General features: G+C 36.0%; 1 protein-coding gene across 1 annotated transcript; it reads right to left on the bottom strand.

Moving 5' to 3' along the window:
• Positions 1-14,301: 14,301 nt before the first annotated feature.
• LOC132715027 (uncharacterized) lies at positions 14,302-14,979 on the bottom strand. Its single transcript, XM_060697998.1, has one exon. It carries the CDS (start codon positions 14,929-14,931, stop codon positions 14,302-14,304), a length of 630 nt encoding a protein of 209 aa, XP_060553981.1. The 5' UTR covers positions 14,932-14,979.
• Between the last annotated feature and the right edge of the window lie 1,216 nt (positions 14,980-16,195).

Below are 16,195 nucleotides of genomic sequence, written 5' to 3'. Positions count from 1 at the left end.
GGAGTGCAGTGCTTAAGAATGATAACTCTACCCTGCATTATTTTTGAGTTATTGCCCTTTGTTATTTTTCAAAATTAATTTTTGTCCAGAGCATAACTCAAAAAGCCTTTGAGATATCAAAATGAAACTTCATAGGTGCATAGATCTCACTCAGGAGGTGTGCACTGCACAAGAATGATAACTCTACCTTTTATAATTTTTGAGTTATTGCCCTTTGTTATTTTTCATACATAATTTTTCACCCGAGTGGAGCATAACTCAAAAGTGTTTGAGATGTCAACATGAAATGTCATAGGTGGATAGATTTTATTGAGGAGGAATGCTGTGCAAAAGAATGATAACTCTTCCCTGTACAATTTTTTAGTTATTGCCCTTTGTTCTTTTTCATGCATTTTTGTCCAGAGCTTATCTCAAAAAGTATTTGAGGTATCAACTTGAAACTTCATAGCTGGATGGATCTCATTGAGAAGGAGTGCAGTGCACAAGAACGATAACTCTACCCTGCATAATTGTTTAGTTATTGCCCTTTTTTTCATTTTTCAAAATTAATTTTTGTCCAGAGCATAACTCAAAAGGCCTTTGAGATATCATTATGAAACTTCATAGGTGCATAGATCTTACTCAGGAGGTGTGCAGTGCACAAGAATGATAACTCTACCTTTTATAATTTTTGAGTTATTGCCCTTTGTTATTTTTCATACTTAATTTTTCAATTCAATTTTTTTCTCAAAAAGTATTTGAGGTATCAACTTGAAACTTCATAGGTGGATAGATTTTACTGAGGAGGGATGCAGCACACAAGAATGATAACCTACCCTGCATTATTTTTCAGTAATTGCCCTTTGTTATTTTCAGCCATCAGTATTCACATAGGTTTCAAATCTGTAATCACTATAGCCATCAGTTTTCATTACCAAAAGACCTCTTAAAATGGAATTATTCTGCTCTACTACATATACATTCTTCCAATGAGCAAACACATTCGGCAGGGGAATGCCATGTTGACATGGCTCTTGTTTACCCTAAAATTCCTAATTTTAGCCCTAAAATTTGCCCTAATTTTTTGTCAGGTGCTGGACAGCCTGTGTGGCTGAAGCTTGGTGTTGCCTTCCCGTATTGAACACAATTGGTGGCAATTCAAAGTCAGAGTCGGAATCCAATGCAGACAAAAGTGTAGCCTTTATATGGAAAAAAAATCAGTTTATTACAAAAGTGCTACCTGTTTATGTCATCAAAGTGTTATCTTTCCCATTCATGACTGCTAGAATTTGTGAACAAGTGCTAAAATCAATAATTATACCCCCGCACAACAAAGTTGTAAGGGTGGTATACTGGAATCAGCTTGTTCGGCCGTCCGTCCGTCCGTCGGTTTTTCTCTTGTCCGCCCAATAACTTAAGATTCCTTTGACCCTTAGTCTTCATATTTGGCATGGAGGTTAGTCATGATTAGTAGATGACCCCTATTGATTTTGAGGTCACAAGGTCAAAGGTCAAGGTCACAGGGGCCTTGACTTCAAAAAGCTTGTCCGCCCAATAACTTAAGATTCCTTTGACCCTTAGTCTTCATATTTGGCATGGAGGTTAGTCATGATTAGTAGATGACCCCTATAGATTTTGAGGTCACCAGGTCAAAGGTCAAGATCACAGGGGCCTTGACTTCAAAAAGCTTGTCCGCCCAATAACTTAAGATTCCTTTGACCCTTAGTCTTCATATTTGGCATGGAGGTTAGTCATGATTAGTAGATGACCCCTATTGATTTTGATGTCACCAGGTCAAAGGTCAAGGTCACAGGGGCCTTGACTTCAAAAAGCTTGTCCGCCCAATAACTTAAGATTCCTTTGACCTACAGTCGTCATATTTGGCATGGAGGTTAGTCATGATTAGTAGATGACCGCTATTGATTTTGAGGTCACCAGGTCAAAGGTCAAGGTCACAGGGGCCTTGACTTCAAAAAGCTTGTCCGCCCAATAACTTAAGATTCCTTTGACCCTTAGTCTTCATATTTGGCATGGAGGTTAGTCATGATTAGTAGATGACCCCTATTGTTTTGAGGTTACCAGGTCAAAGGTCAAGGTCACAGGGGCCTTGACTTCAAAAACCTTGTCCGCCCAATAACTTAAGATTCCTTTGACCCTTAGTCTTCATATTTGGCATGGAGGTTAGTCATGATTAGTAGATGACCCCTATTGATTTTGATGTCACCAGGTCAAAGGTCAAGGTCACAGGGGCCTTGACTTCAAAAAGCTTGTCCGCACAATAACTTAACATTCCTTTGACCTACAGTCGTCATATTTGATATGGAGGTTAGTCATGATTAGTGGATGACCCCTATTGATTTTGAGGTCACCAGGTCAAAGGTCAAGGTCACAGGGGCCTTGACTTCAAAAAGCTTGTCCGCCCAATAACTTAAGATTCCTTTGACCTACAGTCGTCATATTTGGCATGGAGGTTAGTCATGATTAGTAGATGACCCCTTTTGATTTTGAGGTCACTGGATCAAAGGTCAAGGTCATAGGGACTTTGACTTCAAAAAGTTTGTCCACCCATTAACTTAAGATTCCATTGACCCACAGTCTTCATATTTGGTATGAATGTTGATCATGACTATAAGGTGACCCCTATTGATTTTGAGGTCACTGGGTCAAAGGTCAAGGTCACAGGGACCTTGACAAAAGAAAGCTTTTCTTCTCAATTGCTGAAGAATGTCCTGTCCACAATGTATTGATTTTGACATTTTCACATTTGAAGCATGTAGAATACATAACTTAGCAATGCACTGGCTTAGTAACCTCAGATTTGGCAGGGAGGTTGTCCTTGAGCTCTAAATGGCCACTGTTGATTCTGACAAAGTGGTATGCGGGGGTATTCACGCCATGATAGTGGCAGTTCTAGTTTGAATTTTTTTTAAGCTGACATCATTCTATAAAGAATGGACTTTTTTTAAATAACAATAGTTTTTATAAGTTTTCATTTGACAACACAAAGACTTACTGCATTTGACAGCAGATACAATCTTGGTTTTGTGTGAGTACTAACATACTCGTCAACAATTACTGTTCGATTGATGATGTCTCCTTGAAAGTTACCCACATTGAATGTGAAGTTTTTCTGGGATCCTAGGGGGCTCTTCCCTTAGGGGAAAAACAAATCCTTCAATGTGTTTGCAACTGATGACATAGTTAACTTCCTGTCTAGCTTAATCATTCTGGGTCCAGAGTTGGGTTTATCTGTTGTTGTCTTTACCAACTGATACCTCTGGTCCTTGAAAGAATAGTTGCTCCATCCAACTTGCACAGACACTGTTTGCTCCTTTGGCTTAGATGCCTGAAATTTTATTTTATCTTTAAATACCATATGATTATGGTAAAAATCAAGCACTTCAAGAACTAAGATGAGTATCACCAAAGAGGAATTATTATGATACAAGAGGACCCTGAGTCACTCACCTAATAGGTTTCAGTCCCCTGGTTGGATGGGGGCATTTATGATCCTAGGGCATAAATTTAATAACTTAGATAGAGGACCTATAAATGATGCTACATACCAAATATAGGCTGTAGGCCTTGTGGTTTCAGACAAGAAGATTTTATAAGTTCACATTGTAAGTTTATGAGGGACGGGAATTTTTCCCTCATTAATTCCCTGAAAATTGAATAAAGCTTTCCATCAAACTTTGTTTAGCCGGGATTTTTAATTTTGGTGCCTTTCCACTTACTGATTGTGTAGCCAATTCTTCCTTAGTGTACAAATGACCTAACAAAGTTTTAGTTGCTTCGTAGGAGTTCTTTTCATACTATTCATATTATATTCATATTATTTTTGTGAGATTGTCTTTGGACAACTCATCTTCATTTCTTTTTTCTTTGTCTTTGTCCTTAAGTTTTTTAACACGCCATTTGAGGCGATGGAGCTCATCTTTAAGGAAATTTATTTCTTCATCATGTTCAATTCTTCCTTTCTTAGAAGGCGTAATAGGCTTCCTGGTTTCTTCTGAATGCTCACCATTACCAGACCTGTCATCAAGTTAAAAGTCATGTTTATTCTTTGTGGCTGTAGGGGTTGAAATTGATGGAGACTTTGGCATTCCTCTTTGCCTGTTATTATAACAATTGAAAGGTTAGTTAAGGAAATATATTGACATACCTATTTTTTCAATCAGGGCTTCCACGTAGCTTCAGATTTTGGAAGTCTTAGACTAAAATAGCTTAAAATTTGGAAGTCTCATTACATTAGTAAAGAAGACATTACATAGCATTTTGGGAGTCGCAGTAACATTTTCTCGGGTCAAAGACTCCATGATTTCCCTTAACAGAAACTCCCTGTTCAAGGGTCACATTAAAATTAATTAATTACAACACTAGCAGAAATATTTAATTTTTGGAGGGGGTGGGGGGTGAATGCATTAGCAATTAGGGACTTTAGTGAATAACCTCCCCTGAGTACTTACTATAAATAGGTACAATGTAGGTCCTAAGCTATTGGATTACTCGGACTTTATAGCCTATTTCTTTGTAGCAAACTAAATTAATTAGGGCTAATTATGATCATTTGTATTATTCAGATTAAATTTTGCGATAAGATATAGAATCTGTTGACATAAATGAAACTTTTTTTTCGGGAAAGGGTTTTAAAACATATTTTTTGGGTTTGCATGGGGGAAATAATTGTTTTAAAGAAATTATCAACCTGAAAAATTTTCAGCGAAAAAAGTAAAAAAGGATTTCAAATTTTTGGGGCCCAAACTTACTTTTTTGGTTTAAACCCTGGTTTTTATAAAAGGGAACAAAAATCCACAAAAGTCTCTAAAAAATTTTTTTTGAAAAAAGTAAATTATTTTTTAATTTAAAGGACAGAAAACTATCTTTTTTCCAAAAGGGGTTTTAAAACCCTTTTCCCAGGGATTTAAACTTGCCATTTTGTAAATTCCCTTAAAGATCATAAAAGTTTTTCCCCAAACTGCCCCCGGGGGTTTATGACGGGTAAAAATTTTTGGGGCAAGATTCCACCAGTAAATCCCTTTTGAAAATAAAATCAAGTACTTTTACCCTTTTTGGGGAGGTATTTGTAATATTTTCCTTGAGACTGTGATATAAAACATTTGTGACCAAAGAACCTAGCAAATTTCTTTTTATATATTTCTATGTAAAACCATGTAACCCAGGGCATGGATATTACTAGATATCATTTACATAAACATTTTCAGCAAGGTAAAGATAAGTTGATCTCAGATCAAAAACATTATTTTCAGCAAGTCTAGTTCCAAGAAAAACTGTTACATATCAATGTAGGACATCACCTTTGGCTGCTGGTAGCTATGAAAGACTTGTAAACAGTTAACAAAAGAGTCTTATAGAAAGATGCTGAAAAAAAAATTTTCTCACTGACAGATAGGGAATTATATATTTCTGTAATTGTATTCAGTTCATTACCAATACCAACCTTAGTAAGTTAGTAAGTAACGACTTTATTTAATGAGGCTAACACATTCAGTTTCCCTATCTTCCATGCTAACCTGCTTTAGAATATTTCTCAAACAAATAACTAGTTGTGAAGAACCTGTTTCTTCGTACAATTCTTTGACAGCTGACACAACATTTTTGAATTTCTGAGCACAAATGTAATTACTTAAAGGCTGAGGAAACATAGACCCTGAATTCAATTTTTCAAGTAGTCTTGCTATTGTTCTAATTTTATTACTAACGTCGTTTTGATCTTTGTTCATCTGGTGGTCTACATCTTCCTAACTCATATAATCCATACTCCCTTATTAACTCATCATCATAGCATAACTCTTTTAGTCCTGGATCGTCTTTTGTTTCTTTCATTTTATCTATAATTTCATTTAAGCATGGCTTGCAGTCTCTTCATCGTCTTTTGGGAAACAGGGTGCTAAAAGACAAAGCGCCTCTTTAACAATGTTGGTCTTGGTGTCAGTCTCATTACAGTCTGATCTACAAGGTCATGATTTTGCATGGCTCCAAAGCAGTTTGTGGTGGTAAAATCCCTTGCAGTAACAACATATAGGAAAACCCTGAAGTCATTTTTATTCTATGCTGATTTTGTAATTAAGAATAATGCCAACTTTAAATATAACCATATAATGATTGAAAAGATAATTATATAAACACACCTTGAAAAAGATCTGTGAGTTGCTTTTCCGAATTCAGACTGTCAAATGAATGTTTTTTTGTCGTTTCATTGGAACATAAACAGTTGGCACTTTCACTGGCTACCTCTCGTTGTCACCTCTCACAAAAATAATGTCTCTTTGGCTTCCTCAAATGAACACATTCTTTTAGAATTTCTTTAACATGATATACAGAGGTACTTATTTCAGATGTTGTAGGTAAGAATGTCTTAAAAAGTTGCAAGAGCTCAGAAAATCCATCTTTAGTTATCAGATTTTTTATTACAAATAACATTATCATAGTGTAGAATGTCTCAACGGAATGTTGGCATCCGTCCCAAAGATAGAGAGTCCTATTTTCCAGTTTTCCTATCATCCCCTTGATAACAAGTATTTGAATCTTCATAAGTTGATGTATAATCAGTCCCTGATTCATCACTTGTACTTGAAGTACTATCGTTACTAGTATTACTTGTATTATCAGTAGGAGTGCCTAATTCATCTGAAGAACCGTCAGAGTCAGGTAGGTAAGTTAATGAATTACCTACAAAATTTAATGGGTGTCTCAGATCATAAGGAAAGCACTGATTACTCGCTTTTGTACGGTAATATGAAAGTTGTCTCGAGTTCAAACCATGCAATCTGGCTAATTTGTACCATTTTCTTGGCGTGACACTTTTCCCATCACTCGAATCTGAATCATTGGAATCGGAGGATGTAGATGACTGATGCATAATAAATGATTTAAATCCCGGTGATTATATGATCCCTAAAGAAAGTCATAAATGGCAAAATTGGCTTGCATTTAGGCTGATTTATCTCCCCTTTTCTACTTAGTCTCTTGGTTTACATTCAAGTTTTACATATCTCAATAACTATCAAAGAATTTATTTAAAACTTCACATATGTATTTAGGGTCATAATTGCAGGTCACTGACCAAGATCCATAATTCTATCTTGCATTAAGTCTGATTTTCTCCCCTTTTTCAACTTAGAAATTCATGGTAAAGTTTTGCTTGTAAGCTGTTATCTCCATAACTACTGAAGGGTTTGTGCCTTTTTTGGGACAATTTTACGAAATCATAATAATAAAGCAGTGATTTACTTGATAAAACATCTTAATAACAAGCCTTTGTACCTTTTCAGTCAATTTTATGTATTTATAGGTAAGCATTATTATACTCAATAAAACACCCTAATGTGACAACTTTTTCAAATAGTTGAGCCTTACTGTCCTCCTGTTCTTTTTACAATGTGAAAAAGACGCTCAATTATGCACCCGAGCTTTAAGGATATGTAGAGCCAAAAGAGTCAGACATGATAAATGTTAAATACAGTGAAACACTCTCAATTAAGACCACCCATGGGACTGCTCTAAAGTGGTCTTAATTGTGGGGTGGTCTGATTAGTGAGTTTTAGCATGCTAGCCTGGTTATTTGTTTGCATTCTTTCCTTACTGTAGATATACTGCCTGCCCTATTTGAGGGAAATACTTCAGGTTTTTATAAAGTAAATAGAATATTCATTTTACATAACTTTATTGCAATAAATTAATCATTTTTCATAAAATAATGTGCAATGTTTTTTATTCTTCATTTATTTATAAAACATTTAACTATGAAGTTAGACACATTTTAATCGCAACATACATGTACATGTACATAAATTAAGTGCACTTAAATAGCAATTAGCATTTTAATTGTTCTTCAATGTTTCTCTAATAATGTCACAAGACAACTCATGTTTATCAGATGCTGTCATATATTCTTCTTGCAGGTTTTTTTAAAAATTTTACTTTACAAGAAACCTATCCAAAGTTCACTGTTGAAATTAAACTAAAAATGACCATTGGGACTGAATTTGGTGGTTGTAAAAGTGGATAACCGGGGTGGTCTTAAATGTGAATCAAACGACCATTTAAATAAAGAACAAAAAATTCGGGACTGAAAAAAATTGGTCGTATTAACGGGTTGGTCTTAAATCAGGGGTGGTGGAAAGGAGGGATTCTACTGTATTATTCAATCATGACCTATGGACAGAATCAGCCAGTCATTTTGATGTGAGCAATCCATTGCCCAATGGGCTCTCTTGTTGATACAAACAACCAATATACTTATTTAATGTAAAAAAATTAAATTTACGTCAGTTCTTCCAAGGACACAGAATCTGTGGGTCCAGAATGCACGTGTATGAGCTGGAGTACTAGCATTTGAACGCTTCCTAATGGATCTGTATGATGTATAAGGGGCAAATATGTCCCTAACTGCTGCCAATGTCCTTGGAACTGTAGCCAATGTCCATGAAGCAGTACTAGTGGTGCATGAAGCACCATCACTGGTCGTGACTGAAGAATTATTTGACTCCAGGGCAGCAGCTGCCTGTCTAAGTAGCTCTAGAGCTCTTTGTTACTTTCTTTTTAAAATATTTTTTGGTGTCTTTCCCCCCCCAAAAAAATTGGTGGGGGGGAAAAAATAATGGTTTTTCCTTTTTTCCTTGGGCTCAAAAGTTACCTCAACAAGGGGGGGGGGGGGGGTTTTGGCAGAACCATGTTGCCCATGTTCGCTCAAGTCAAGGTTTAAAAAGAAGTCAAAAAATCAAACAATCAAAATTAGACAGTATGTTGTGTCCGCTCTGTAAGTCCTGCACAAAATTGGGAAAAGATTTTTTTTTCAAATCTTGGTTCAAATTTTTCACCCCCAAAAAAGGGGGAAAATGTGGCAGAACCCATGTCACACTTTGCAGGCTTAAGGTCAAGGTTCACACTTGAAGGTCAAAAATTGACTTAGAAAATATAGCACAGGTATTTGCTTGAAACTTAAAAGATATATGAGGTGTCACAAATAAGATATGCAGGTCAAATGTTGGCTGACTGGGTCCAAACAAAGAACTAGATATGGCTAAAGGATCAAAAGGTATGATGCCACATGCTCTGAAACTGCTGTTGATGTTGCTGTTTGAGAATGCTTGTTCCCATGCCTGACTGAAAAGAGTTGGGAAGGTTCACTTGTTTACAACGTGTAATGGATATTCCATCAGGAAGTCGAGCACATTTCATTGTATGACTTTTGAAGCTGCGCAAAAACAATTCTATCAAGTGGCTGCAGTGCATTAGTGCAATGTGGGGGTAGTGACATGATTTCGGTGTTCTCGGCTAAGCTCCCTCTATTAAAGCAAATGTTTTGTGTGAACAATGGCCATCTAGAATCAATCATTGAGGCCTCTCGGGACCGCAATACTTCACAAATACATTTATGAACCAATCTTCCCTGATCGTGTCATCTATCCACCCATTCTTTTGAAAGGTCCATATGCAATTAGATGGAGCTTCACTGACATTGTAGCCAGCTAGAGATCTGTTTGTTTTGCCCTTTATTATTATCATGGGTGGCATAGCTGTACCAGCACCGTTGATACAGGCCATCGTGGTAATGTTACTAGAATTTGAGCTTGTTCATGAAAGCACACAATGGTCACCTTTCTCGGCAACTACCTTACCTGGTGCATGTTTGAAATTGAAGCCCGTTTCATCCCAGTTCCAAATTTGCTCAGGGTGGTCTTGTAGGCCTAAGTCTGTAATGAGTTTCCTAAGGAACTTAAAGTAGTTGTCGACCACTCCAGAATTAAGCATCCTCATCCTCACTGAGTTAAGCTTCTCTTGCTTTCTTAGTACAACATCTGGAAATCTCCTCATGAAGCCATCAAACCAGCGTTTTCCAGCTTTGAAGTTTTTAGCTCGACTATTCGATAAGAATAAGTAGAGCTATTGTAGTCACCCGAGCGTCGGCGTCGGCGTTGGTGTCTGCGTCGGCGTAACCACTTATGTTAAAGTTTTTGTAATAGTTCAAATATTTTCAAAGTCCATTGACATATGGCTTTGAAACTTGGCACACTTGTTCACCATCATGACCCCAACCTGTAGACAGGAGGAGGTAACTGTATCAAGCATTTTGACAGAATTATGCCCCTTTTTCGACTTAGAATTTACGTTAAAGTTTTTGTAATAGTTCAAATATTTTCAAAGTCCATTGACATATGGCTTTGAAACTTGGCACACTTGTTCACCATCATGACCCCAACCTGTAGACAGGAGGAGGTAACTGTATCAAGCATTTTGACAGAATTATGCCCCTTTTTCGACTTAGAATTTACGTTAAAGTTTTTGTAATAGTTCAAATATTTTCAAAGTCCATTGACATATGGCTTTGAAACTTGGCACACTTGTTCACCATCATGACCCCAAACCTGTAGACAGGAGGAGGTAACTGTATCAAGCATTTTGACAGAATTATGCCCCTTTTTCGACTTAGAATTTACGTTATAGTTTTTGTAATAGTTCAAATATTTTTCAAAGTCCATTGACATATGGCTTTGAAACTTTGCACACTTGTTCACCATCATGACCCCAACCTGTAGACAGGAGGAAGTAACTGTATCAAGAATTTTGACAGAATTATGCCCCTTTTTCGACTTAGAATTTACGTTAAAGTTTTTGTAATAGTTCAAATATTTTCAAATTCCATTGACATATGGCTTTGAAACTTTGCACACTTGTTCACCATCATTACCCCAACCTGTAAACAGGAGGAGGTTAATTGTATCAAGCATTTTTTTTACTATCAAGCACTAAGAATAGTCGAGCGTTGCTGTCCTACCGACAGCTCTTGTTGTAGGACCCACCCACTTTCATATGCTGGCACAAAAAATTTGTCCTGCTCATAATCTGTTTTTGACTAAGCCCTACCCCCAGTTTTGAGGCTTTCTTAATTGTCTTTACAATCGTTTCTTCAATGTACATAGGAATGGCTGGAGGGCGTCCATGTTTGGTATTTAGATCGTGCTTACCAGTGAGCCTGTCCCCAATGGTGGATCTCGGGACAGAAAATGCCTCCGACGCAGCTCTTACACTCATACCATCGACCCTTTAACCGCTTTTTCAAAGTCGTCTTTTAATAGTTTAGGGTTTTTCCCCTTTTTGTATGAATGTACTTCTTAGGCATGACTGAAATGAAAAACAACAAATGACCCAGAATATCACTGTCTGTACTTTCCCACAGTATAAAAAAAACCTTGAGGTATAAATTCGAACAGCTGTTTATTTGCATTTTAACTGCTTCAAGTCATCTAATCAATATATAAAAACATTTTATCAATGATTTAATGCATAATGTTGATAAAGAATGCACAATCATAACAGAATGTTGAAAATATATTACCTTTTAAAGGTTTGGAGGTCAGTAAATTTTTTCTGCAATTTTCAAAAATTGGCGCAGGAAAAAGAAGAAGTCGCATGGCTAGTATCTGAGCATGCGCATATCGGATTATATGATGGCCTACACAATATTATATAAATTAGATATGCAGTGGAGAAGGGAGAGGGAGGTAACTGGCTTTTTCGTTAGTTAACTGTAAAATATATTGAGACAACAATGATATCGAAAGTAAGTTGTCCGTACTTTACCCATGTCCGATTTTCTCCGGATATCCCCTCCTTCTTTTTTAAATTAGGTCTAATCATTACCTTCTTTGAAGGGAAATATTTAACTGAACCTGTCCTAATATTGTTTAAGCCTCAGACATTCGATTTATTATGAGGTTTAAGAATTTCAGATAACCTTATAATAGGTTCATTACTTGATGCTACAAGTGTCTGTATATCTTGGAAAGATCTATCCTGCCCCTGTGTCTTCTTATCCAGGATTTTCCATATCTCCTTATTCACAGAAGGGGAACCAATATTAATACAGTTCTCTGGATTTTTTTATTTCTGAACAACACTCTCAATATCACACTGTTCGACACAGGCAGTGTTAATCAAATTTGCCAATGAACTATTAACCAGTTGACTCTTTTCTGGGTCTTTCAGCTTTGGAATATCCCAATCTTTCTCTTCTAAGTCTGACTCTATCAGAATCATTAAATAATGCATCAATTATTCTACTTGACAAATTTTTATTACAAAGTTTCTTCTTAAAATGTTCATTTTCTGAAACTTAGACATGAATATTTGGCAAATTTCTCTGGCACTACTCTTGCAGATAGTTTATTCCTAAGGCCTGCCTAAACGAGGTCAGGTCAGACAAAATAATATAGAGTGAAATAAGAATCCTTAAAGAAAGCCCAACGCGGCAAAATTGAAAATGTTGCAGGCTCGGTTTGATTGAGCCTGTTCATGGACGGTACTGTCAAGTGCAAACTACCGTCCACGCCTCCTAGCACCGGCTTAAGCAAAATTCAACATTTAACATGAACTGGTAAAATTATGAATTTTGAAACATCCGCAGATATATCACGGAACCTTCAATGTGACATGTTTGTGCCATTCCATGAAAAGCGGCATATGGTCCCCAAGTAAAACAAATGTGTGTTCCCCAAACGAGAAAACAATGGGAGGAACTAAATAAAATGGCATTTTGAAAGGGGATCTGAGGTTATGAAGCCTGCATATCACAACTTTGATACATCAAAATTCATACCCGAACTTAACTTCTTCGTTGTTTTCCTTTATTTTTTTCTTTCTTTTAAACTTTAAAGTGTCTATACCCTTCTGTTTCTTCGAAACTTTGACACATCGTATAGTATATCGAGAAGATTCTGCTTTATTCACGGTATTTTCCGGAATAACAATAGTACTGTAATTTTCTTGAAGAAACTGTTCATTATCACTATGCAAATTAGAGTCACTAAATCCAGAAAACTCCTCCTAGTCTTCTCTAGCAGACAAAAAGTCCGATGAAGATGAGTAACAGGTTTGGTGACGATGTTAGGCAAGGAAGATATGATGTATGAAAGTGGAGATAATGTTGACTTTGTTTTTCATGAGTAAAAACATTAAATACTAGACAATCTAGACTTTATGCCTTTTATTTGCTTAGAAAGGGCCCTTTTTCTTTTTTTGGAGAAGTTTACTATTTACAGTAGACTAGTGACACACTGCTGTGCAGGAACAGACTTATTAGGAGTATTAGAAGTAGTAACAGAAATATTGGCCTGAGGGGTTGCATGCTTAGAGGAAAGAGGGAGAGAAGTTGTTAACCGAGACAAGCGTAAGTTTTTTTTTAATGGCTTTTAACTTTTAACGAAGAGTATGGAAGTTGAGGTTTTTTGAAAATGAAATTTATAGGCATTTTTAAGCTTTATATTACGAAGGCCTGACCACAACCTACCCTGCAACATTTTATTCTTGGACATTTTATCAAGATTGCATGGTATTTTGCTAAGCAACCTTTTTAGATGCAAGCTATAATTAGCAACAGACTTAATAACCTTTTGCTGTTTATTATAAAACTGTTTTTTCAACCTTTTAGTTGAATGAACATTACCATAAATGCCATTTAACTTATTTAAGATTTTAGGAACAGTGGCATTTTTACCTAAATGCAAAAGAACACCTTTGGCACTGCCTTTGAAAGATTTACGAATGGCCTTTTTAATAATAAATGGTGGATAATTACCCTTATTAATGACACAATTGACATTATAGCTCCATATTTTAAACATTGACAAGTTGTGTTTTTTATTTTTTGAAAAAGAAGGTAACTTAGGGATACGGGCATGTTACTGTAAATAACTAAGTTTTTATTTGTTACAAAAGACAAGTATGGTTGAGGGTTAGGCATGGGTAGAGGAGGAATGTTGTAAACAGGTGGAGGAAAGTGAATATGATGTGTACCTGTTGTGCTGAAATGTTTATTAACCTATAGCTCTTCAGTGCTTCTTATGTAAAATTCTTCCAAGTATAATTTCCAATAACCGTAAATTATACCATACCCAGACTATGGTATAATTTTCAGTTTTGAAAATTATACTATTGCAAACTAACCTGAAAATAAAATAAAACACAAAACAAGAAGCAAGGTACAGAAATTTTATTTTCAGTCACAAAATAAATCTCATTAGGCTGAGAAAATCGAGACATTTTGGCCAGAAAACACATGCCAAAATGTAAAACCAATGTATCAAATTGTCAGTTTTTACCCAAGTTAAATACACAATTATTGTAAACAGTTTTTAGCATTCTTTTCAAAGATTTTCTGAACAGGACTCTCCATTTCTAATTTCTTAGGCTTTTTCAAGATCCACAAGAGAATTGTTTTCAAGTTTCACCGCTTGTCACCGTTGATGAGACCATTTGCTTCTTGGAATCAAGTACATTTGAAATATCTCTCAAAACTGGTCACATGAGCGGTTGTTTATATTTTCGAACACCTTGGACACTACGGTGTCCTGTACGATCCATTATACTCTGTTCGTCAACGCCAGCTTGATACAAGGTTTCTGCGCACATGCGCTTTCCAGACTGATTTGTGAAATTGCCTTCGAGACCACTGCAAATATTTTTCATCATGTTTTTAAGTTTGTTTTTACCAAGAACTTGAGCAGATAATCTTTTAGTATCTTTAATTGGACGTTTATAAAATTTTATCACACCGTCTCCTAAAAGACTCGTATAATCTTGATACACCTTGTATATCTTATCAGAAGAATAGTGTTTAATGTTTTTGTTCTCCACCTTTTTGTGTTTTAAACCACCTTTAAAAGTTTTGTCGTCTCTACCAATAAACTGAATGAACTTTCCGCCATCATCTTCGGAAATAATAAACTGGTCACTTTCAAGATTGTAATGTTCGTCTCTGCCTCGCATTCCAAACAATTTACAATTGTAAAAGAACACTGCATTCAACAGGCTTTCTGCATTTTCATATTTAAATTTTCCTGTACTCCACAACAATTCTTCCTGTTCTGCACTTACAGGATCAGCCTGCTTGATATTGGCACCGATGCCCTTGCTAGTCACATACTTCATCTGTGCATCTAGACATTTACGAAATGTTAAGAAACGATCGTCCTTCTCGTTCATATACATTTGTAATTCATATTTGGAATGCCGGAGTCTCGAAGATATCTCAAGATTCCACTAGCAATAAGATAAAGTGACCAGGCTTGGTAGAAACTTCCATCCCGCTTCTTGACCTATTAAAATGTGACAATTTAGAATTAATACACGAACAAAATTGGCAACACACTATTACATTGGGCATCGACATCGGACAGGCTGGTATGTATGCCGATTGATATAGAGGTTGTCAGTCCAGAGATTTTAAACATTGTGACATACATAGCCATGCATGTATTTATCAAAAAAACTCAAATCAGAAAAATTCTAGATTTAAATATACTTTTCTATTACTTTCAACTCCCTATGTTTGCATAATTGTAAAAGAAATTTCCATTTAATTTCCAATAATAACGACAATGCTATTGAAAAAAGATGAAATTCATGGCACAAATTAAAATGCTACGCTTTTACAAGGTTAGGACTATCTTTTTTCCTATTATATTTAGCCATTTATCTGTCAAAGCTGTTTTTTGCGAAATAATGGAAATTATCGAAAACAGCTAAAATGGTATTTATCTCGATATGATAAAAACTATTGCTTACAATATCATACAAAAATACTGAATTACAAGAAAAATAATGAAAATTAGAATAAATCAAACTGTACCTCCATGAGAAAATGGCTGAGATGGTTGTTCACATCGTCTACATTAAAATCCTCTAATGGCGGTACCTGTTGGCTAAGTTTGCCGGCATTTCTGACCGTACGCCATTCGTTGAAGGCATTTAATGCCCAATTTGTTGTTTTTTTGGTATTTTTTGGAACAGACTGCTCCAATCGTTCACGTATGTCACAATCCTCAAGGCTATCAAAGCGGCTTGTCTCAGAACATTCTAACGCCGTTGGCAACGGTATATTCATGGATTTTTTGTCTTGATTTTCAGAAAGCAAAATGTTGCTTTGATCACTTTCGTCCATGTTGATTGATATTTCGTTGATAAAGTCCTAGACATTTTGTGTTAGAAGAAAATTCACTCCAACTGTATCAATCCCCAGATCTCTCTCAGCCTGATCAAGGTACTGAGATAAAGCCATATCTTCTTCATAAATGTCCAGATGTTGAGACAAAATTTTGTCTTCTAAATTTTCTGTGAACGACAAATTGACATTCCAAGCCATGCCGAATCATGTGAATGTACCCGTTTACTTGAAGTAAAACTTTAAAATGAG

Source organism: Ruditapes philippinarum, unplaced genomic scaffold (assembly GCF_026571515.1).
Source record: "Ruditapes philippinarum isolate M1 unplaced genomic scaffold, ASM2657151v2 ctg3966_1_1_1_1, whole genome shotgun sequence".
In the NCBI taxonomy this organism is placed as follows: Eukaryota; Metazoa; Mollusca; class Bivalvia; order Venerida; family Veneridae; genus Ruditapes; species Ruditapes philippinarum.
Note: the sequence above shows the minus strand (reverse complement) of the source record. Positions and strands in the feature narration are given on the sequence as shown.